Genomic DNA, 25,342 nt, shown 5'->3' with positions numbered 1-25,342 from the left:
TGCTGGTAATGAACTGCTAGATTCCAGTGGGGAGTGGGGGCTGGAGAGAAATCCAGGGAACTTTCGCCTTAAAACGAGCGGAGCCTGCCAAATGGGGAAGGGCAGGTTGGGATTGCAACCAAGTCTGTCTGTTTTAGTTAAATGGATGCTGTTAAATTGATTTTGTAATATAAAGAGTGATGGTGTGATCTTAGCTCGTAACATGTTGGAAAATCAAATGCGCCTTCCTTGCCACTACTGTTTTCTCTTCTGTCGAGTACCCCGTGTGCTCGCCTTGGCTGTTCATCCACAGTGTCAAATTGAGCATTGTTTTGAATGGGTTTGCATCGTTGTAGTTGGTGGCGAGGCATCTGGCTGAATAGAGAGCCAGCGTAGCGTAGTGGTTAACAGCGGTGGTTTGGAGCGGTGGACTCTGACCTGGAGAACCAGGTTTGATTCCCCACTCCCCCACATGAGCGGCGGAGGCTAATCTGGTGAACTGGGTTTGTTTCCCCACTCCTGCACATGAACCCAGCTGGGTGACCTTGGGCTAGTCACAGTTCTCTGAGAGCTCTCTCAGCCCCACCTCCCTCACAGGGTGTCTGTCGTGGGGAGAGAAAGGGAAGGTGATTGTAAGCTGCTTTGAGACTCCTTAAAGGTAGAGAAAATCAGGGTATAAAAAACCAACTCTTCTTCTTTCTCTTCTGAGTGCAAAGAGAGAAGATTCTGGTTCCCTTGGTCTCTATGCTCCTGCACCAGCAGCGGGCCTTTCCAAAAAGCAGTCAAGCACAATATGGGTTCATGCCGTTTCCCCAACTGAGCTGCCATTTTTCAGTTGGGGAAATGGGGGAGGGGGGCTTCCCTGACCCCTCCCCCCCAGCATCGCTCTCGCGAGCCTTATCAGATGCAACCGTGACTCTTCACCATTTGTACCTTTGATTCAATGCAGGAAGTCAGCGAAATGCCTCTCCACCTCTCCAGTTAAGCGGAAGCTTCCAATCACATCTCAACCAGCTTCATGGCTCAGCACCGAGAACCACAGCAGGGCAGGATTTTTGCCCCAGCTGTGTTTATGGCAGAGAGCTGCACAAAGACGCGTACGAGATTTTCTCTGTCTCTGTCTGAATGTAGCAGCACTTCTGACTTTTTCTCCCCAAAAAATATTCTTTTCCGAATGTCAGAACAATGGTAGAATTTTTGCAAACGTCTTAGCGTTCAGCAATAACGCTGGAACATCTGACTTTATTATTTTGTTGTCTTTTTGTTGCTTTGGGGAGGAAGTGTCATGTATTCTGCAGGCATCGCGAAAGGAGACGCTGTGGCAGCAGCGAGCATTCGAGCTCAAGAGTTTTGGGATCTGTGCAGGCCAGGCGGCATCATTTTCTGTTGCCCCAGAAGGTCGGACCAGAACCGACGGGTTGAAATTAAATCAAAAGAGTTTCCGTCTAGACATTAGGAAGAATTTTCTATCGGTTAGAGCGGTTCCTCAGTGGAACAGGCTTTCTCGGGAGGTGGTGAGCTCTCCTTCCCTGGAGGATTTTAAGCAGAGGCTAGATGGCCATCTGTCAGCAATGCTGATTCTATGACCTTAGGCAGATGATGGGAGGGAGGGCATCTTGGACATCTTCTCGCCATGGAATAGAGGTCCCTGAGGGTGTGGGGGAGGGGAGGTAGTTGTGAATTTCCTGCATTGTGCAGGGGGTTGGACTAGATGACCCTGGTGGTCCCTTCCAACTCTCTGATTCTATGTTTCTATGAGTAGGGAACTAGACTAGAAAGATCTTGATTCAGATTTCTGTTCAGCCCTGAATCTCATTGGGCACATTGTTTCCGCTCAGCCTGTCCAACTTTGCAGGACTGTTGTGAACATGGGGGCCATGCACTGGGTAACTTTGTCCCTTCGTGTACTGATATAGTGAATAAAGTGGGGGTGGAGCCATCAAGTCACAGCCAACTTACTTTCAAGGCAAGAGACATACAGAGGAGGTCTGCCATTGCCCACCTCTGTGTAGCAACCCTGGACCTCCCTGGGGGTCTCCCATCCAAGTACTAATCAGTACTGACCCTGTTTAGAGAGCCAGCGTGGTGTAGCGGTTAAGAGCGGTGGTTTGGAGCGGTGGACTCTGATCTGGAGAACTGGGTTTGATTCCCCACTCCACATGAGTGGCGGAGGCTAAGCTGGTGAACTGGATTTGTTTCCCCACTCCTCCACATGAAGCCAAGGAGCCCCGTGGCGCAGAGTGGTAAGCCGCAGTACTGCAGTCCAAGCTCTGCTCACGACCTGAGTTCGATCCCGACGGAAGTCGGTTTCAGGTAGCTGGCTGAAGGTTGACTCAGCCTTCCATCTTTCCGAGGTCGGTAAAATGAGCACCCAGCTTTCTGGGGGTATAGGGGAAGACGACTGGGGAAGGCACTGGCAAACCACCCCGTAAACACAGTCTGCCTAGGAAACGTCAAAATGTGACGTCACCCCATGAGTCAGGAATGACCCGGTGCTTGCACAGGGGACCTCTACCTTTACCTTTGCACATGAAGCCAGCTGGGTGACCTTGGGCTAGTCAGAGCTCTCTCAGCCCCACCTACCTCCCAGGGTGTCTGTTGTGGGGAGGGAAGGGAAGGTGATTGTAAGCCGGTTTGAGTCTCCCTTAAGTGGTAGAGAAAGTCCGCATATAAATACCAACTCCTCTTCTTCTTCTTGTCCAAGATGTGGCAAGATCGGGCTAGCCATAATGCTATGTAAATGCTAAGTATTACTTTGCTGCGAAGTTCTCTCTTTTTCTCAGCTGGGAGCCGACGTTTCATTCTTGCAGTCGCTGCAAACGTGGTCAAATTGGTAAATTCTGTAGCGTCCCGAAGATTCCTTAACAATTAGTGGATAAATGACACCGGCGGAGGAAACCAAATTACGCTCCGCAAGGCTTTGGGCAATCGATGAGCCAGCATCGGGTTGCATGTCAGAGATGATTTCTCATGAAGCATCAGAAGCAAATTGTATATCTAATTTCTGTCACAAACGCTTTTTTAGCTAGGCAAAGGGGACAAATAATTGGTGCCGGGAAAGTGAAGCTGATAAGCGTTGAGCCCGGCTTGGCGGCCACACTTGAAGATGGTGCCTCGCTGGGTGGCCGATGGGTCCTCAGCTGCGTGGTTTCTTCTGGGATGAGGGGGAAAGAAGGGAGGGAGGGAGGATGGGTGGAAGGAAGCCTGGTTGGAAGGTGAAGGCTGAGATGAAGGCGGGAAGAAGAAGAGTTGGTTTTTATGTTTCGACTTTCTCTACCACTTAAGGAAGAATCAAACCGGCTTACAATCTCCTTCTCTTCCCCTCCCCACAACAGACACCCTGTGAGGTGGGTGGGGCTGAGAGAGTGTGACTAGCCCAAGGTCACCCAGCTGGCTTCATGTGGAGGAGTCGGGAAAGAAATCCAGTTCACCAGATTAGCCTCCGCCACTCATGTGGAGGAGCGGGGAATCAAACCCAGTTCTCTAGATTAGAGTCCACCACTCCAAACCACCGCTCTTAACCACTATACCATGCCTGCTCTTGTTTAATTCATTTATGCCTTGCCATGAGTGGTGGAGGCTAATCTGGTGAACTGGATTTGTTTCCCCACTCTTACACAAAGCCAGCGGGGTGACCTTGGGCTATTCAGAGCTCTCTCAGCCCCACCTACCTCCCAGGATGTCTGTTGTGGGGAGGGAAAGGGAAGGTGATTGTAAGCCGGTTTGATTCTTCCTTAAGTGGTAGAGAAAGTCAGCATATAAAAACCAATTCCTCCTCCTCCTCCTCCTCTTCTTCTTCTCCTTCCACTTGTGTGCATTCCTCCCTCCTTGGAAAGAGTCTCTTCCCCAGGGAGGCAGAAACTCACTTCTTCTGTTCTTATCCATAACAGTCAAATGGAGCCTACGTGTTCCAAGGCAGTGTATCTCAATCCTAGTTACCAGTGGGCAAACACTGGGGTGGGACTGTTGCCTTCATGCTCTGTTTGTAGCCTTCCCAATGTTATCTGATTGCCTACTGCAGGGCACAGGATGCTGGACTAGGTGGACCAAGGTCCAACCCTGGTTCTTCTTGTGGTCTTACCCCCTTCCTAACATTCTCCGTTGCTTTAGAATGGCCTCAGGGGGATTTAGAATAGAGACCTGAATACTAAGCAAGGTAAATGGATTGTGGGGGGGGGGGGAGGCCGGCATGTACCAGTGCCGCAGTCCAAGTTGGGGAGTTATCCACTGTCCCTTCCCCAGAGCCCCCACCCCACCCTGGGGCGTTGCAGAGAGAGGAAGCAGTCACGTCTGTTTTAACCTGACGTGGATGCTCGGCATGAATCTTTCCAAGAAAGAAGTTAATGGAGTATTGACCAAGTTAAGAGCCCAGATCGATGGCAGCCCGTAGCAACTCAATAATTCGATACGCCTTGGATACCAATAAAGAAAATGGCAGTTGACAGGTGAAATCGCAAGCGAGCCGTATCCTCTTTCTTAGACGGAGGAGAGATGGGGAAGGAGAACTTGGGAGGAATCAGAAGGGGAGAGGCAGTTTGGTTTTTGGAACTATGCAGAGGAAGAGCTGCTATTGATACACATAGGTTTTGAACACATGAAGTTGCTTTATACTGAATCAGACCCTTGGTCTATCAAAGTCAGTATTATTACTCAGACCGGCAGCAGCTCTCCAGGGTCTCAGGTAGAGGTCTTTCGCATTACCTACTTGCCTGGTCCCTTTAACTGGAGATGCCGGGGATTGAACCTGGGATCTTCTGCATGCCAAGCAGATGCTCTACTACTGAGCCACAGCCCCTCCCCGTAGCAGCTGCCCCAGGATGTGGTGATGGCTGCCAACCTGGAAGGCTTTAAGAGGGGAGGGGACATGTTCATAGAGGAGAGGGGTATTCATGGCTGCTAGTAAAAATGGATCCTAGCCATGATGCATACCTATTCTCTCCAGGATCAGAGGAGCCAGCCAATTATATATTAGATGATGTGGAACACAGGCAGGGCAACGCTGCTTCAATTGTCGTGTATGAGGCCTTCCTAGAGGCACCTGGTTGGCCCCTGTGGGAACAGACTGCTGGACTTGATGGGCCTTGGTCTGATCCAGCATGGCCTTTCTTATGTTCTTATGGATGGGATGGGCCTTTGGTCCTATCCAGCAGGGCTCTTCAGATGGCCAGTTTCTCTATTCAGCAGGACCCATTCCTTCTATCGGCACTGGTCTGGAAGGGAGGCATCCGGTTGGCCACTGTGGGAACAGACTGCTGGACTTGATGGGCTTTGGTCTGATTCAGCATGGTTTTTCTTATGTTCTTCTGTGGTGATGTCTACCAATTTGGAAGGCTTTAAGGGGGGAGTGGAAGTGTTCCTGGAGGAGAGGGCTATCCATGGCTACTAGTCAAAATGGATACTAGTCATGACGCATACCTATTCTCTCCAGGATCAGAGGAACATGCCAATTATATGCGGTGCTTTGGAACACAGGCAGGACAATGCTGCTGCAGTCGTCTTGCTTGTGGCCTTCCTAGAGGCACCTGGCCCGTGAACGCACTAGCAACTTACCTCGCAATTTAAACGTGTCCAGTACTCAAGCATCCAACACGACTTAACATTTCTGTTCCCACCGCAACGCCTTCCTCCGCTGTATTAGATAAAACCCGTATGTTTTCCCCTCGCGGCAGCATTCATGCGCCAGCTCGAAGGAGCATTGTGATTGGCTGAGGTGGTAGCCTGCCGCGCATGCCCACTCGGTGCTTGAAACAAGGACGGCGATTGGTCCAGTGTGGGCAGTGAGGCGGGGGGAATGGGGGGAACAAGGACGGCGATTGGTCCAGCATGGGCAGTTAGGCGGGGGGAGTGGATGGTGGGCTGGCAGCATGAAGTGGATTGAAGACAGATTTTATGTTCGCACTTCAGGCTCCGGGTGAGGAAAGCATTTAATTTCTATTAATTCGCTATATAAGCGAATGCTCTTAACATGGAGAAATTGTGCTCTGGAGATGTCTCCGGAATCCTTCGGAAGAGATGAACATGCAGGAAACCCTGTAGAAATCAGAGCTGCAAACGCAAAGTGCGGACATGGTCCTGGTTAGCCACTGTATGAACAGACTGATGGATCCTTTGGATCTTGGTCTGATCCAGCATGTCCTTTCTTATGTTCTTATGAATTTGGGGGGAAAAATATAGGGAAGAATCTCCCCTTTTTTGTTAGGGTACCATGACACTTCCTGGTTTCTTTAATCCAGTATTTCTCTAACTGCAGCATTTACAGTTTTCTAAGTAAGCCTGTTATTCAGGCAGGGTAACAGCCAAGATCCACATCTCCGTTTAGGCTCCACCCGCCTCCCTGCAAAGGGGTCCACTCTAGCCAGTGACAGAAAATCAAAGACGGAGGGGATATCTCAGGTTTTGTGTAACTGCCATCACCGTAATCAGAGGTGTTTTCGTAGCTGGTTGGGAAAATTAAATGTCAGCACTGGGACACATAAAGTTCATTAGATTCCATTACTTAAAGTAATGTACACGGATCCATCCATTTGTTAACATGGGCTGCGCTATTGGATGGGGGAAATGGTGTAAACACAGAGGCCGCTGGGGGTGGAGCGGGGGGGGACCCGTTGCCTTGTGGAATTGTTTACTCTTCTGGTCATTTATGCATGGGTACTTTCACTCAAATTCACCCCCACCCCACCCCGGTCTGTCTCGGTTGTTCCTTGGAGTTATGCATGAGTTTTCCGTCCATTAGAGATGCCTAGCCCTTGCAAATTCCGGACCTTCCCGTTCCTCTGTTAACCCGATTCTTCCTTCTCCCCTGAGCTCAGCCGTGGTGCAATCTCCACGCATAAGGCAAAGCATGGGACACGCAAGCTTGGTTTTGCTCACGGCCAGTTACAAAGCAGCGTGGATTCAAATGCTTCCTGTTTCCTCGGAGCTCTTTCTTAACAGAAGAAAGGCTTTTTACAACCAAGGCTTGGATTTCTCCCCCTCTCCTTTCAGATTGCTCAGTTTTTTGTTGTTTTTTGTTCTTAAAATGCTTTTTTATGCAGCAGTTGGATTTGGGGGGGATTTTCTCTCACAGTAAGCTCTACAAAGTAAGCCAATTACAAAGCAGCGTTTCAAGGGGTGGGGACTTGATTTGAGCTTGGAGACCGCCAGTCTTGGCCATCTTCTGGGCATGGAGTAGGGGTCACTGGGGGTGTGGGAGGGGGAGGTAGCTGTGAGTTTCCTGCATTGTGCAGGTGGTTGGACTAGATGACCCTGGTGGTCCCAACTCTATGATTCTATGGTGCATAGATTCACAACAGGAAAGTGTGGGTCCAGCGAGCAACAAACCTCAGGTGAAATTCCCATGCCTAAAGGACCTCTGTTTTCCTCTTTTAACAGGATTGGCTGACGAAATTTGGCTACTTGCCCCCTCCGGATCCCGTCACGGGACAGCTTCAGACGCAAGAAGAGCTCACCAAAGCCATCATGGCCATGCAACAGTTCGGGGGCCTCGAAGCCACGGGTATTCTAGGTGAGCGAAAGAGCGCGACCGGAAGAGATCTCGGTTGTTATCTTGCGCAGATCTGATGCCTGCCGTTCCGCAGGAGGCACACTGTAGGCCAGCAGGTGTCTGCCCTAGGCAGGATGCTCGCTTGCATGGCAAAGGCCTCTTCTGTTGACAAAGGCCTCTGCTGTTGATAGGAATGGAGACTCTTGTCAAAATTCTCCCTGTTGGTCATCATTGTAGATGCATCTGGCAGGCGACTGTGGGAAACACGATACTGGCTTGATCCAGCAGGGTTCTTACATGTTGCTTAGGTGCATTTGGGCAGTATTCGAACACAATCTCCATTGCTGTTGAGCCTGGAAGGGAGAGTGCTAAAGAGCCCTTTGCCACCATCTTGACCTGAAGCATAGAATAAAAGGAGTGGGTCACATCTGAGACGCTTTCCAATCCGGATGACATTGCCTTCTTATTTTTATGCTTATTTTTATTTATATCTCGCTTTTCACATTGTTCCCGCCTCCTCCACTTAATTTCCGCGACAACAACCTTGTGAGGGTAGGTTTAGGCTGAGAGATCGTGACGGGCCCAAGGTCACCTAGTGGGCTTCCATGGTTGTGCTAGGGATTCAAGCCCCATTGTCCCAGGTCCTAGTCATATGCTCTAACCTCTATTCCACACCAGTCCTTATTGCTAATTAACATGTGGCATCATTTGCTGGGAAATTCACCTCCTTGCCTAGTCCCTTTAACTGGAGATGCCGGGGATTGAACCTGGGACCTTTTGCATGCCAAGCAGATGCTCCACCACTGAGCACTGAGCCACGGCCCCTCCCCAATTAACACATGAACACATGAAGCTACCTTTGACTGAATCAGACCCATGGTCCATCAGAGTCAGTATTGTCTACTCAGACCGGCAGCGGCTCTCCAGGGTCTCAGGCAGAGGTCTTTCACATCACCTGCTTGCCTGGTCCCTTTAACCGGAGATGTCGGGGATTGAACCTGAGACCTTCTGCATGCCAAGCAGATGCTCTGCCACTGAGCCACAGCCCCTCCCCAATAAACACATGAAGCTGCCTTCTACTGAATCAGACCCCTGGTCCATCAAAGTCAGCATTGTCTACTCTGACCGGCAGGAGCTCTCCAGGGTCTCAGGTGGAGGTCTTTCACATCACCTACTTGCCTGGTCCCTTTAACTGGAGATGCTGGGGATTGAAGCTGGGACCTTTTGCATGCCAAGCAGATGCTCTGCCACTGAGCCACAGCCCCTCCCCAAAGTCACATGAACACATGAAGCTGCCTTATACTGAATCAGGCCCTTGGTCCATCAAAGTCAGTATTGACTTCTCAGACAGGCAGCAGCTCTCCAGGGTCTCAGGCGGAGGTCTTTCACATCACCTCCTTGCCTAGTCCCTTGAACCGGAGATGCCGGGGATTGAACCTGGGACCTTCTGCATGCCAAGCAGATGCTCTACAAACTGAGCCACAGCCCCGTTCTTCCAAGGAGGACAGAGTTATCGTTTACATTGTCTTCCATTCCTGCATTTTCTACTGCCAATAACCGTGTGAGGTAGGTTAGGCTGAATGGCCCATGGTCCCTCAGTGAGCGTCACAACAGAGAGGGGTTTTGAACCCAGGTCCCCCCCTGTCCTAGTGTGACTTTCAAACCTCTACACCAAGTCAGCTGTCAGCATGAGGCTGCTTCATGCATCAAATCCTGCTCTTGGGAATGCTGTGTTTCTTTTGTGGCTGATAGTTCTGTGCAGAGGGCTTTCCGCAGCTGTCTTTGGAGGAGCCAGGGGTGTTTGTGTGCAAAAACACCACCCGGCCCCATTTGCTGTTTCAAGGAAGCAATTACATGGCTCAGGTGTTTTGTTGCCCTGTGCATTCGGCAACCCGAGGCGGGCAATTATTTCCCCAGCCTCGCTTGCTTCTGGGGGTGCCGCAGTGTTGTGGAGGACTCTGTTCTCCCCTCCCTCTGTGAGATAAACCATCTAGACAGCTGGTGTGTTTCCTGCTTTCTGTTTTTTTTTTCTTTCCTGTTCCCCCTTCCCCACTTTAATTACTTCACAAAACTGAGGAAAACAGCCCTTTCTTTTTTATTAATGACTCTAGCAAAGCTGCCCTTATGCGGAGCTAAAATATTAATTCTTTGTGATTAAATTTTACCATTGTTGAGCTTAGTGGCAAAAAGGGGGCGCATATAAGAGAACCCAAAATCACAAAATCACACAAGGTTGGAAGAGACCACAAGGGCCATCCAGTCCAACCCCCTGCCATGCAGGATCCCACAATCAAAGCACTCCCGACAGATGGCCATCCAACCTCTGCTTAAAGACCTCCAAAGACGGGGACTCCACCCCCCACCCCACCCCGAGGCAGGGCATTCCACCGTCGAACAGCCCTCACCGTCAGAAAGCTCTTCCTAATGTTTAGGTGGAATTGCTTTTCTCTTAGGGCAAAACCGCATGGTCGCTTTAGCTTCCTTTATTACCTATTTCAGCCAGGATTCAGCCAGGATCGAATGCACGCTCAGCGAAACGCATGCGTTCGATCCTGGCTGAATCCTGCCTGAAACATGGAATAAAGGAGGCTAAAGCGACCATGCGTTTTCGCCCTTGGTTTAAATCCATTACTCTGTGTCCTAGTCTCTGCAGCAACAGAAAACAAGCTTGTTCCCAACCCTACTCGGGAAGCTGAGGCTACTGAAACACAAGTGACTCAGGATATTGGTAATAACATAAGAACATAAGAAAGGCCATTCTGGATCAGACCAAGGTCCATCAAGTCCAGCAGTCTGTCCACACAGTGGCCAACCAGGGGCCTCTAGGAAGCTCACAAACAAGACGACTGCAGCAGCACCATCCTGCCTGTGCTCCAAAGCAGCTCATATAATTGGCATGTTCCTCTGATCCTGGAGAGAATAGGTATGCATTATGACTAGTATCCATTTTTATTAGTAAAGTCGTAAAACAAACTTTCAGTTAGGTCACAAGGTCTACCGGAAACCAACTCACACAGATCGCTACTTACACAAAAACTCCAACCACCACCCCCGACAGAAAAGAGGAATAATCAAAACATTAATGGACCGTGCAAGACGGATCTGTGAACCACAGTTTCTCAAGGAATAAATTAATCATCTAAATCACGCACTGCTAGCAAACGCCTATTCCAGAAATGAAATCAGAAGGGCCATTAAACCAAACAAAAATCAGAAAACTCAGGAAAAACAGTCTCCCATAGGAAAGGTATTCTTGCCATTTATTAAAGGAGTCACTGATAGGATGGAGAAATGTTTGAAAAAACATAACCTACAAACAGTGTTTAAACCCACCAAGAAAATACAACAGATGCTACGATCAGCAAAAGACAAAAGAGACCCCCTCACCTCTGCAGGAGTATACAGTATACCTTGCAGTTGTGGACAAGTTTACATCGGGACCACAAAACGCAGCATACAAACAAGGATAAAAGAACATGAAAGATACTGCAGACTTGGCCAACCTGAGAAATCAGCAGTGGCTGAACATGGACTGACACAAACAGGACACAGGGTCTTATTCCAAGACACTGAAAGACTGGACAATTCTACCAACTATTTTGTCAGATTGCACAGAGAAGCCATTGAAATTCATAAACATCAGCACAACTTTAACAGAAAAGAAGAGAGTTTAAGAATGAATAAGGCTTGGCTTCCTGTCCTGAAAACCTCCAGACTAACAAAGACTACAGTCCACAATAGCCATGCGGATTAGCCTTGGATTCCACATGTTAACAGATCACTTCAGGATACAATGGTTCCACATTAACATACTTATTAGCACATTATCTTGATACTTACAGGACAATGATTTGCACATTACCTTTAATACTTTGCAGGACAATGACTCAGCTCAAACCCAACCCCTTTCTGACTATATATTACTCTTCTTACACACTTGACACTGAGAAACACTGTCCTTCAGTGTTACTCCTCTCCCCATGGAAGATCCAGGACTAGATTTTCCCAGCATTTTTACAAAACCCACTAGCAGCCATCCAGATTCAGTTCAATATTGTAACTCAGAGGAAGAAGGGGTATACTTTTTCCAGCCCTGTGTAGTTTTACCAATGAATCCGTATCTCCTATTTTTTTTTTCCTCCAGTACCTGACATACAGTTATGCTTCCTCCCAGCAAGGAAGTTTCACTGAGCTATTCTAATAGCTATCAATAGTCTTAAAGAGCCAGCATGGCCACCTGCCTCACAAGGTGCCTGTTGTGGGGAGGGAAAGGGAAGGCGATTGTAAGCCGCTTTGAGACTCCTTAAAGGTAGAGAAAAGCAGGGTATAAAAACCAACTCTTCTTTCTATCTCTGTTGTCCTTTCCATAGGCGTCCAGGATAAAATTAATTCTCCCTCTCTTTTATGTGAGCCTTTTATGACAGCTGGTGTCCCTAAACCTTCCTTCTGCCACAATAAATATGCCCTTTGCCTTCAGCCATAAGGGCTAGGAACTTATTACTTTTCTCGGCATTGGAGCGCACTGTTCCTGCGACGACAGCATCTGCCTTCCATTTCAGACGCTGGGAGCGCTGGCGATCCTTGACAGAGCTCTCCCAGATGAGCCACGCGTAAAACTGCCTCTCTGCGTACTTGTGCGCTGACCTCAAAGTTCGCCCTGCGTTTCCCCTGACACTCCTTCCTCCCAGCCACTTGCCAGAGTGTTGGACTAGAATCTGAGAGACCCAGGTTCGAATCCCCACTCTGCCATGGAAGCTTGTTGGTTGGCCACTGTGTGAACAGACTGCTGGACTTTAGGGGAGGGGCCATGGCTCAGTGGTAGAGCATCTGCTTGGCATGCAGAAGGTCCCAGGTTCAATCCCCGGCATCTCCAGTTAAAGGGACCAGGCAAGTGAGTGACGTGAAAGACCTCTGCCTTAGACCCTGAAGAGCCACTGCCGGACTAAGTAGACAATACTGACTTTGATGGACCAAGGGTCTGATTCAGTAGAAGGCAGCTTAATGTGTTCATGTGTTCATGCGATGGACCTTGGTCTGATCCAGCATGGCCTTTCTTATGTTCTTGTTGGGTGACCTTGGGCCGGTCACACACACTCAGCCTTACCTACCACGAAGGTTTGTTGTGAGGATAAAATGGAAGAGAGAAGAACAATGTAAGCTGCTTTGGATCCCCATAGGGGAGACAGGAGGGGTGTAAACAAAATAAAAATATATGGACTGCCTTTTTCTGAGAACTTCTGTGTTCATTGAAAAGCTTCTAGCACTTTTGGTTGAAAAGGTGGCCCTGAAAGTATGAAGAGCAAAGCCGAGTGTAAATTCAGTGCCCTGTGGACTCTTTCCCCTCTCTGGGACCAACAAAACCAGAATTAAGACGATAAGAGGACCGATGCAAAGGTGCATAATGACTGCGGTTGCAGAATTTTGCACTAAATTTGAATTGTCAGGGTTGTGCATTAGAAGCAATTTATTTTGGCAGCATGCGCAGTGCACCTGTGCCCATTTGATGAAAAAAGACATCCTGTTAAGTCTGCCATCGTGCGGGTCACTCCTCAGATTTGCTTCCCTTGTAGGAGAGAAGCTGCTAATTCAGAGATCCAGCGTCTTTGCCCAATGCAAGAACATCCTTGGCAGCTCTGGGTGACTCAGACGTTGAGCAGCAGACGTTGGGTTTCTTCGTTTGACAGCTTTTCCCTTTCCTCCCTTCCTCCCCCTCTTGCTGCGTTGGCTGGGCTTTCCTTCCTGGCTCTTAATTAAATATGTGTAATTATTTTTCTTTCCTATCTTATCGGATGCACCGAGGTGCCCGGGAGCAAAAGAGTGAGGATGGTTTGTTTTTATTGGTTTGCCTGCCCGGCTGTTGAAATTTGAAGAGCGTGCCCCTGAAATGTAAATGGGAGCGGGTAATCACTTCCTTCGAAAAGAGATCTTGAAACCAGACTCACGCTAGCAGTTGCCTGAATAAATCATAGAATCATAAAGTTGGATGGGACCACCAGGGTCATCTCGTCCAACCCCTTGCACAGTGCAGAAAATTCACAACGATTTTCCCCCAACAACCCCAGTGACTTCCAGAGAGCCAGCGTGATGCTGTGGTTAAGAGCAGTGGTTTGGAGCGGTGGACTCTGATCTGGAGAACCGGATTTGATTCCCCACTCCTCCACATGAGCGGCGGAGGCTAATCTTGTGAACCAGGTTAGTTTCCCCACTCCTCCACATGAAGCCAGCTGGGTGACCTTGGGCTAGTCACAGCTCTCTCAGCCCCACCTACCTCCCAGGGTGTCTGTTGTGGGGAGGGGAAGGAAAGGGAAGGTGATTGTAAGCTGGTTTGATTCTGCCTTAAGTGGTAGAGAAAGTCGGCATATAAAAACCAACTCTCCTCCTCCTTCTCCATGCCCAGAAGATGGCCAAAAAAAACCCTCCAGGATCCCTGGCCAATCTGGCCTGGAGGAAAATTGCTTCCTGACCCCAAAGTGGTGAAAGATCCTGAAGTTATGATCTTTTTTTTTTTCATATCACATGCACAACTTCATTTTTTCTTTAAGTCACCAGTTCTGTAGCCGTGGGTCAAGTCCCCAAATTAGGACATGATTCCCTTGAAGTGATTCTCAAAGCCAGGAGGGAGAAGGAGGAAGAGGGTGAGCTAGGAATGGAGGCTCTTTGGCAAATTGATGTTGGCTTGCTTACACACTTCATTTCTACCCCGCTTTTCTCCCCAATGGGGACCAAAAAGAGCTTACATCTTTCAATCACCTTCCCTTCCCCTCTCCACAACAGTCATCCTCTGAGGTAGGTGGGGCTGAGAGAGCTCTAAGAGACCTGTAACTAGGCCAGGGTCACCCAGCTGGCTTCAAGTGTAGGAGCGGGGAAACCAATCCAGTTCTCCAGATTAGCGTCTGCCGCTCATGGGGAGGAGTGGGGAATCAAACCCGGTTCTCCAGATCAGAGTCCACCGCTCCAAACCACCGCTCTTAACCACTACACCACTCTGGCTCTTGGATGGGAGACCACCAAGGACGTCCAGGGTTGCTACACAGACAATGGCAAACCACTTGTGAACATCTCTGGCCTTGAAACCCCTACAGGATCGCCATAAGTCTGCTGTGACTTGGTGACAAATTTCCACCATTGACCTTGGCCTATTTTTTATCTCTACGTGACAGCTGAAGCCACACAGCAGTGTGAGGGCAGGAGAACAAAGAAGGAATTCCAAAGGGCATTAAGGCTCCGACAGGAAATATTAGCATATTATGTGCTGGTTGTGTTATTACTGCTTACTACTGGCAGCATGCAGAAATGTTCTAGATTCCTAAAAAAAAAAAAGTCCCCAAATAAGGATGCTGCTAGATATGATACCCGGAGATCTGTGACTGATCTCTTGTTTTGTTTAGTTTGCAAAACTCAACCATGGAGCTGCTGAAATTAAACAGAGATTGAGGGTAATCCTTCCTCCATGATTTTCAACTGCCTGAATAGCCTGGTTTGGCCAGAGTTCATCAGGACTTGGGAGGCAGGATCAGCCATGGTCAATACTTGGATGAGAGACCACCAAGGAATACCAGAGTCGCTATGCAGAGGAAAGCAATGGCAAACCACATCTCTCAGTCTCTTGCCTTGAAAACCCTACTGGGTTGCCGTAGGTTGGCTGCGACGACACCACTTTACACACACACACAAGACCCTGGAGACCCCTGACCTGAATGGCCCAGGCTAGCCCAATCTCATCAGATCTCGGAAGCTAAGCACGGTTGGCCCTGGTTAGTATTTGGATGGGCGACCACCAAGGAATACCAGGGTTGCTATGCAGAGAAAGGCAATGGCAAACCACCTGTGTTAGTCTCTTGCCTTGAAAACCTTACTGGGTTGCCTTAGGTCAACTGTGACTTGATGGCACTTTACACACACACATACACAATGTGGGGTTCTCACATTTTATTTAGAGAAGGCAAGCTACTTAGGAAGTGGATCCTGAAAAATACAGTTGCTATTGGCAGTTTTAATGCTGATGGGTTTTTAAAAGTAAGTTTCATCTTGATTAATATATTCATTGTAAGCTACCTTCAGGAAGCCAGTATCAGTATTTTAATGCTGAGAATCTGATCGATTTATCTGAAACATTTCTATCCCTCTTTCTTGGTTAAAAAAAGCCTTCCAATTAAAATGCAACGTTTTATTTGAACTTTGGTTAACTGTTCGTTTCGCTCAAACTATTAACTCCCATAATTTTAAAGAGTCGTTTCTGGTTGCAAAGGGATTGCAATCAATTTTCCAATCTCTCCCAAGAACTAGCCTTGTGAGTACAACTTTCTATCTCATTCCTTTCTCCCAGGAGCAAAAGGAAGCATGCATGATTCTCCCTTCCTCCACTTTATCTCACAACAACCCTGTGAGGGAGGATAGGCTGAAAGAGCATGAAAGGCCCAAGGTTAACCAGTTAACTTCATGGTAGAATAGGGAATTCGAACTGAGGTCTAGTTCTTCCTCAATATGCTACACTGGCTAAAAAAATTCCATGCTATTCATGTGGTTTTTCCTAAGCATTGCATAAAATTATGCGCGTCTGTCAGCGGCAATTGTGATAACTGAATAATGTCTGATTGAGTCTGACATTACAAGCGTTAACATTTAACCAACAGATGTGAGAAAAGCACATCTGGAGCTGCAGGCAGTCCTGCGCTCTAAGGACAGAAGTCGACACGGGGCTGCCATCAAAAATGGCATTCCCGGTTGAAGTCTGCCCATCTCCAGCACCTTGTAAGCCTGCAAGTAATACCACCATTGCAAACAGGTCTGTTCCATTGTGCTATATTCCAAGGCAATAACCCAGCTTTTTTTGTGGCTTGTTTTTTGAAATACAGACAAAGCCACGTTGAAATTAATGAAGACGCCTCGGTGCTCTTTACCTGATCTTTCCGAATCGGAGGTGCGGAGGAAGCGGCACGCTCAGGGTGTGACAAAGTGGAATAAAAGGAACTTATCTTGGAGGTAGGCATGCATCTAACCCCGAATTTGGGAGTTTCTCGGGGCTGGTTCACACATGCTGGGTCGTCACATTGTAGATTAGCATTTGTGTTCAAGCCATCACTAGGGGTCCTAGGTCCCTCTTTGCCACCGGTGGGAGGTTTTTTTGGGGGTCACACCCCACCTAATCTACCTCATAGGGTTGTTGTGAGGATAAATGGAGGAGAGGAGAATGATGTAAGACCTTTTGGGTCCCTACTGGGGAGGAAAGTGGGGGGTATGCACAAAATAAATAAATACCGTGGGGGGTTATGCTGGTAGGCCAGCTGCAGAGCCTCTGAGAAAATGCTAAGTTCCATCCTCTCTAAGCAGCCATAGTGAGCCAAGCTTACCCATCATTTCTCTCCATTGCAAAATGTTCACAGCAGAGGATTAACTGATACACACTGGGGTTGTGCCTAAGTCCATACAGGCAAGCTGTGGCAGAGAACCAAATGGTGTTTCCCTGTGGGCGTGTTTGTTAAGTGCCGTCAAGTCGCTTCTGACTCATGGCGACCCTATGAATCAATGTCCTCCAAAATGTCCTCTCCTTAACAGGCTTGATCAGGTCTTGCAAACTGAGGGCCGTGGCTTCTTTTATAGAGTCAATCCACCTCTTTTGGGTCTTCCTCATTTCCTGCTGCCTTCAACTTCTCTTAGCATGATGGTCTTTTCCAGTGACTCTTGTGTGTTTCCCTAGCCTGAACTAATGTTGTATTTTTGCGACTAGCTTTTTCCTCTCTGATCCATGCCTGCTTTCCTCATGCCTTCCTCTTCTGGGGATTTATTCGAGAAGCCTGTCCTGAATATTTTGAGCACACGAGAACGTTTGATCATGGATTTTTCATGCCCAGCACAAAACTCGGAGCTCCAGCCTCTTGAAGGTGGCTTGAGAGTTTACTCAACGTTGGCTGTCTGTGGCGGTGTGATAAAGGATGCTGGGAATACAAATCGTCATTTGCTTGCTGGTCAGAAAAAGAGAGATCGGGAGGCCAAACAGATGGCCGCTGGAATGGTGCCAGCTGCTGGTATTGAAGTGGTTTCTCGCGTCGGGACTCGCCACTAGTTTGCAAAAGGGACTGAAATCGGTGTAGAAACTTATGCTGCCCTCTTGGTTGCATCCACCATTTTGTGTCCTTCTTGTTTGGAATGAGAGAAGATGCTGGTAATGAAGTTTATTGTTTGTGGCCAAAGGCCATCACAATCTACCATACAAAACACCAAATAACATTAAAATAACATTAATATAAGATTAAAATAACTTTAAACCAGTCTGACCACCAAGAAGCTAGTAATTGAATATGTTAAACTCCCTGATTAACAACAGCTTTAGCTCGGATTTTCTTGGCTGCTAAAGCAAAGAGTGACACTTTGTAGGAAACATCAGGGTTGGCATCTGATAGGAGAAAGAGCAGCTTCTCTGATCCGAAAAAGATGTAGGCCCTTCAAAAACGCTCCGAGAAATTTAGATTGGGCTCTGTGTAGAGAGGACAGAATAAGGTGTAATGAATTAGGCCCTCTGGAGCGGCTCCACAAATACATAGGCAAGAGACCCATGGTGTTTGGGAGTAACGTCCAGCTATCAAAGCCGTTGGCATGGTTTGAAACCGGAGGGAGGTCAAAGCTATTCTGAGGTTATGGCAGGGGATACTGACCAGATACGGAGCTCTGACATGGTCCCTTTTAAACTGTTTAAACCATGGTGAGAATTTGGACTGGGAGATTGATTGCCTGTCTGATGCAGCCTCACTCTTAAGCACCCAATCCCGAATGTTGGAAGAGAAGATGCATTTGTCATGAAGACTTTAAAGGGCTTTTCGGTTTCAGTCTGGAAAAGGTTACCGAGCACCTTTGCACGCACAAGCTCCTACGTTCAGCCGCTGGCCTCTCTGAATAAACAACCATCGGGACCAAGTGTTGAGAACCCGGAGAGCTGGTGCCAACCGAAGTGGACGACACTGATCTAGATCTGGCTCCAAATAAGGCAGCTTCATACGTTCGCAGGGCAATGATACTTCTGTAGGCAGAGGAAAGGATAAATAACAGATCACCTGAGTTTATGTTCTGGCTCTTCAGCAGGAAGGGCTCATGGCTGAGTGGCAGAGCGTGTGTTTTCCATGCAGAAAATCATCAATTGCATCTCCGGCGTCTCAGGAAAGGTGTCCTTCCTTGAGAGCTGCCACCAGTCACAAAGGACCATGCTGGTGTCAGACTCGAGTCCAACAGCACCTTAGAGACCAACAAGATTTTCAGGGTATAAGCTTTCGAGAGTCAAAGCTCCTTGCAAGTAGGAACGGAGATTAACTGGGTCCTTATATCCCAGTCAGAAGGTGGGAGGGCAGAATGCCCTTAAGCATTTCCCCCTGCTCTAATCAAGCGGATTACATTTTGCGTTGTACCCTTTGCATCCTGACTCCCTTCTTTGTAGCAACCCTTCCACCTTCTGACCAGAAGATAAGGACTTAGGGATCTCCATTTCTGGCTGGAGAGCCAGCGTGTAGTGGTTAAGAACAGTGGTTAGGAGTGGTGGACTCCAATCTGGAGAACCGGGTTTGATTCCCCACTTCTCCATATGAGCAGCGGAGGCTGATCTGGAGAACTGGATTGGTTTCCCCACTCCTACATATGAAGCCAGCTGGGTGACCTTGGGCTAGTCACAGCTCTCTTAGAGCTCTCTCAGCCCCACCTACTTCACAGGGTGTGTGTTGTGGGGGGGGGGGGGAAGGTGATTGTAGGCCAGTTTGATTCTTCCTTAAGTGGCAGAGAAAGTCGGCATATAAAAACCAACTCTCCTTCTCCTCCTCCTCCTTCTTCTGACTGCATGCCTTGAAACAGCCTTTTCTCAGCACCCTTCCTCTTTTGGGACTAAACATCCCTCCTCCCGATGAAGAATTTGGGAGAGCTCTCATGCATCCTCAGAATTCTGCAGAAATTACACTCTTACACATGAAGCCAGCTGGGTCACCTTGGGCTAGTCACAGCTCTCTTAGAGCTCTCTCAGCCCCACCTACTTCACAGGGTGTCTGTTGTGGGGAGGGGAAAGGATGGTGATTGTTAGCTGGTTTGATTCTTCCTTAAGTGGCAGAGAAAGTCGGCATATAAAGAAACAACTCTTCTTCTCTCTTCTTCTCTTCTTCCTGCTTGTATCTGACAAAGGGAGCATTGACTCTTGAAAGCTCACACCCTGGAAATCTTGTTGATCTTTAAGGTGCTACTGGACTCGAATCTGGGTCTTCTACTGCAGACCAAAACAGCTACCCTTTGAAACGATCGCCTTGGATGTCAGGGTGGCAAAAGGAAAGCAGCCCTGGCAAACCGGTGGGGTACCAAGTCCAAGGCGAAATTAAACACTCAGCAGAACGAAGACGGCCGGCGGAGGAAAGACTTGGGTCACAGTGCTTGCGACGAGGCGGGGAGCTTTTCGAGCGGCTCCTTATTTTTGTCGGATTGACGTCGAAGGCCGCTGCCTGATTTGTTCCTAGCAGAACTTTTTAAAGTTATCTGTAGCGGCCGTCCTGCGCAGAAGAAGAGAGCCACCCGAGAGCGCAACCCGCCGAACTGAGATCAAGCGCGAAAGAGACGTGTTTGGGGCTTGCAGTGGATTTGTTCTGTTCTGTGGTCTTCGAAGAACCGCATTCGCTGGAGCTTTCTTTCCCCACGGGGGGTCTGCTCTGCTAGAACGCTGTGCGGGGCACGTCTCTTGCATTTGGGGGACTGGCCTGCGTGGCAACAGCGCCCCCTGCTGCGCCTTGCAAAAATTGACATGTGAAATCAGAGCTGGGGGGGGAGCAGAGCTAATGACTCATAAAGACATCGCCTAAAATCACTCTCCATTTTTGCTAATATAGAGGCTACCTTGTTTTTTCCTTCTTCCTTGTGAGAGAGCTGAGTGTCCTGATTCGCGCGGGGAAGGGATCTGAGTAACTGCTGGCTTTTATCTTTTCCGAGGGAGAGCGGAAGTCTTTCCCCTTCTCTATCCCAGTAGCTTTCAGTGCATCTTGAAATCTGTTTTGCATGCAGCGTCGTCTAACTAAAAGCCGCCCTTGTGGGGTGGCTACGGAGCCAGCGTGGTATAGTGGTTAAGAGGAGTGGTTTGGAGCGGTGGACTCTAATCTGGAGAACCGGGTTTGATTCCCCACTCCTCCACATGAGCAGCGGAGGCTAATCTGGTGAACTGGGTTGGTTTCCCCGCTCCGACACATGAAGCCAGCTGGGTGCCCTTGGGCTAGTCACACTTCTCTATGAACTCTCTCAGCCCCACCCACCTCACAGGGTGTCTGTAGGAAGGGGAGGTGAGTGTAAGCCAGTTTGATACTTCCTTAAGTGGCAGAGAAAGTTGGCGTATAAAAACCAACTCTCCTTCTTCTTCTTCTTCTTCTTCTTCTTCTGACTGCAGACTGCATGCTCTGAAACAGCCTTTTCTCACCACCCTTCCTCTTTTGGGACTAAACATCCCCCCTCCTGATGAAGAATTTGGGAGAGCTCTCAAGCATGCTCAGAATTCTGCAGAAATTAGATAGGTCCCCTCTAGAAAGTTATTACAGAACCAGTGTTGGTTGTCATTCTTTTTCAGATGGATCAACCTGACTGCCTCCACCTTTTGTCACAAATCAGTCGAATTCAAAGACCCCTTTAGGAGAGCTCTCCCCAAATATGCTTTTGTATTGTTGAAGAGCTCAGAGTGGAGTACCTCGTTCTTGCCCCCTCCGTTTTATCCTCCCAAGAACCCTGCAGGGCAGGTTAGGCTGAGAGCGACCGGCCCAAGCTCATCCAATGAGCCTGGCAACCCTACCCAAAGAGGATTTTAGGGGGCTGTCACAGTAGCGATCGTCACAGATCTCACAGCCTTACCTACCTCACAGGGTGACTCTTGTGGGGAGAGGAAGGGAAGGTGACTGTAAGCCGGTTTGATTCTTCCTTAAGTGGTAGAGAAAGTCGGCATATAAAAACCAACTCTTCTTCTTCTTCTCCTTCTCCTCCTTCTCCTTCTCCTTCTCCTTCTCCTTCTCCTCCTCCTCCTCCTCCTTCCCCCCACCACGGTAAGTACCTGCCTCTCCCTATCTCCCCCTGGCATCCCATACTGCAAGCATCTGCTCAGAAATCACACTGTCCCACCTATTTCCTTGTGTAAATGCAGTGAAACGACAGGGAAAGGCAGCTGGCCCCGGCCTGCAGACTGACTCAGCATTTTCCTCCAGAAAAACCCTTCCCGGAGACTCATCCTGGGTACCGTCAATCTGTCGGAAAGGACACATCCCGGACTCTGAGTCATCATCTTTCGAGCAGGTCTTCAAAGCCAAAACAACCCCTCTGGTTCTGATAACTCTCGGCTTACTGGAAAATGTCAGTCAGGCCGACAGCGACGCGGGAGGGTGGCATCTCAGCGAGAGGCAGCAAACACCCCCATGGCGGACGTAAATTGGAGGCCAGCAGAATTCCCTGGGAAGAACTGGTTACTCTGCCTTGGCGTTCTTAGGCAGGAACAGATGGAACAAATTCTGTTGTCGCCCCCCCGCCGTTGCTGGTTTTGCTGCTACATGTCAGAAAGCCATTGATGGCTGCTTCCCACGCCGTGTTGCAAATGGGCACGCATGCCATCAGCACATGTAACGGTGTGCGTGACATTTTCACACATGCCAATATATGCACCAGAAGCATCCCTTAAAAAGGATGCGTTGTAGCCTTTCTCCCCGCCATTTCTGGAAGGTTTTTTTTGAAAGTTTAAGCCCTCCCCAGCATAAAAGGCTCCCTGTACCTAGAAAGCTGGCATACCTGGAGGAGGAGGAGGAGGGGAGTTCATTTTTATATGCTGATTTTCTCTACCACTTAAGGAAGAATCAAATTGGCTTAAAATCCCTTCCCCTCCCAACAACAGACACCCTGTGAGGTAGGTGTGCTATGGTCCCAATCCAAATTGGAGCCTGCATGCTTATCTGGGAATCATGTCCTGGCCACACATCTGTCAGTCGGATCCAGGGACATCTCCTGGGAAAGAGTATCATGTAGTCAAGCCCTGAGGATACATGGGAGAATGCCACAGGTGTGGCCAGGTACTCCAGAAAAGCAGAGGAAGTTCTTGGGGCCTTTATGAGTGGCTTAGTGACCATCAAAGGCCTGCGTCAGCTGAGTCCGGTAGAACATAAGAACATAAAGAAAGTCCTCCTAACTCAGACCAAGGTCCATCAAGTCCAGCAGTTTGTTCACACAGGAGCCAACCAGGGGCCTCTATGAAGCCCACAAACAAGACGACTGCAGCAGCACCATCCTGCCTGTGTTCCACAGCACCTGCTTTATAATAGGCATGTTCCTCAAATACTGTAGAGAATAGGCATGCATCATGACTAGTATTCATCTTGACTAGTAGCCACGGATAGCCCTATCCTATTAAAGCCTATTAAAGCAGCAAAGTTGGCAGGGAAGCAAGCCCTATGCCCTGGAGATCGTGGGACTTCCAAGCAGGCGCTGCCTTTTTGCAGAGACGGGTCAGTGACTACAGCTGTTCCTCGGACTTTATTGCCCAACGAGCTGCAGGACGCTTTTCAGCTCTGTGACAAGGCCAGGAACGAAAACAGGCCGAGGGATTTGCAGCGGCAGCCGTAGCAAAAGCCACGAGCGCAGGGCTGTATGGCTTGCCAGTGCCGCGCTCGGAGGTCAAGCCTCCATCTGTCGCTCGGTCTCCTCTTTGCCCCTCTTTGACTCCCTGGACCATCCGGTAGGCAATTAAGCCGGTCATCTTGAATTACCCATCAGCAGGACTGTTGCGTCCTCTGACCTTTAAAAAAGCTTAATTGGGAGAGCCGAGTTAGCTCTGGTTTGACGTGCCAAGAAGAGCTTTATTGCACAGCCTATATAAATTTATGCAAATTAAGACAATTGGCATCGTTTTGCGTTCTCTGCCTAATGGGTTCTGCTTGGTCGGTTGTGACGCTGGAACAAGGTGCGCTCAGAGCTCTGAAACATTCCTTTGAGAGCAAGCAATTCTGGTGTGTGTGGTGTTTTTTTCTGGTGTGTTGGGGTGTTGTTGTTTTTTTTTTTTGCATTAGGCACGACTCCTTCTACATACATCACACATGTGCGCATACACTGTAGGGGGGGAAATGGAGGTTAATGCTTTTCCTTATGTGGGGCAATGTCCCGGTACTCACTTGTTGCGGGATACACCACCCTTGTAAGTCAGCAGAGTAAAAAAAGCCAAAAGGTAAGTGGAGGAATATAAACAACTCACGCATGTAAGATAAAAGAAAACTGTATTTAATAAAAGGATTATAAGGTTCTGTAAATAAACAACATTCTCTGCTTAAGAGGCTTGTTACTTATTCATTGTGTGTGAGGCAGAGAGCTAACACAGTTATACAGAGAGACGTCTGACTTTTGACAGGATCTGAGACTGAGTGCTGAGTGAATACTGAATGAATGGGCGAAAACGCACGGTCGCTTTATCCTCCTTTAATCCCTGTTTTAGCCAGGATTGAATGCATATTAGGCGAAACGCATGCGTTCGATCCTGGCTGAATCCTGGCTGAAACAGGGATTCAAGGAGGATAAAGCGTCCATGCGTTTTCGCCCAATGCCACAAACTAGGCCCAGCATTAAATCCAACACACTTCATTCGCTCCCATTGCATTAGAATTTTTCCATTCCCAGAGGAAGCAAAGCGAAAGGAAGCATATCGAGAGCAGTAACAGACAGAGACGCAACCGTCTGAAAGACTAACAGATTCCCCCGAAGAAGCCTGCGGGCTCAAAGCTTAGGGAATTTTTAGCTGATAGTCCAGGAGCTTGTCCAGAACCTTGTCAGATCTCGGAAGCTAAGAAGGGTCGGTCCTGGTTAGTATTTGGATGGGAGGCTGCCAAGGAAGGCCAAGGTTGCTCTGCAGAGGCTGGCAATGGCAAACCCACCTCTGTTCGTCTCTTGACCTCGTAAATCCTGCGAGGTTGCCATAAGCCGGCTGCCACTTACATAAGACTATAAGAAAGGCCGTGCCGGATCAGTCAAAGGTCCATCAAGCCCAGCAGTCTGTTCACACAGTGGCCAACCTCTAGGAAGCCCCCAAACAAGACAGCTGCAGCAGCACCATCCTGCTTGTGTTCCACAGCACCCAACATAATGGGCATGCTCTTCTGATCCTGCAGAGAATAGGTATGCACCATGACTAGTATCCATTTTGACTAGTAGCCATGGATAGCCCCTTCCTCCATAAGAACATAAGGAAAGCCCTGCTGGATCAGACCAAGGTCCATCAAGTCCAGCAGTCTGTTCACACAGTGGTCAACCAGGTGCCTCTAGGAAGCCCACAAACAAGACGATGACGGCAGCATTGTCCTGCCTGTGCTCCACAGCACCTAATATAATAGGCATGCTCCACTGATCCTGGAGAGAATAGGTATGCATCATGACTAGTATCCATTTTGACTAGTAGCCATGAATACCCCTCTCCTCCATGAACATGTCCACTCCCCTGACATGTCCACTCCCCTGATGACAAATTTCCACCATCGATCTTGGCCTATTTTTTTATCTCTGCATGTCAGCTGAAGCCACACAGCAGCGTGAGGTCAGGAAGCCATGTTTCCTGCCCTCACTCTGGTCCCTCACGGGTAAAAAAAATATGGCTTCCAACGGGGAGGGGACTGCGATCGCCACCGCCACCAAAACCTCATGAAAGAACAGTGGAAAGGATAAGCAGGGGGCAAATCTTTTTTCTCACCACCCATCACCCCTTCTCCATGTTTGCTCTGAAAAGCTGAATAAAGACCTTTCCTCTGAATTCTCTTCCGGACATCTGGTGACGTATCTTGAACAGTCCAAGGATGGTCTGTTGAGCACAGTGTGGGGAGGGACGAAGGACCGCGCATACCGAACGGGGAGACCACCACCCCACCT

At 48.7% G+C, this 25,342-nt stretch overlaps 1 protein-coding gene across 1 annotated transcript in view; it reads left to right on the top strand.

The window, feature by feature from the left end:
• Positions 1–25,342, top strand: part of MMP17 (matrix metallopeptidase 17) — a 162,035-nt gene that overhangs the window by 109,925 nt on the left and 26,768 nt on the right. Inside the window, exons 2-3 of the mRNA XM_056859321.1 lie at positions 7,351–7,483; positions 16,318–16,444. Of these exons, the coding sequence (XP_056715299.1) occupies positions 7,351–7,483; positions 16,318–16,444 (260 nt within the window). The remainder of the gene's footprint in view (positions 1–7,350; positions 7,484–16,317; positions 16,445–25,342) is intronic.

Source organism: Euleptes europaea, chromosome 13, assembly GCF_029931775.1.
Source record: "Euleptes europaea isolate rEulEur1 chromosome 13, rEulEur1.hap1, whole genome shotgun sequence".
Taxonomy (NCBI): domain Eukaryota; kingdom Metazoa; phylum Chordata; class Lepidosauria; order Squamata; family Sphaerodactylidae; genus Euleptes; species Euleptes europaea.
This window is presented reverse-complemented; position numbering and strand designations above follow the sequence as displayed.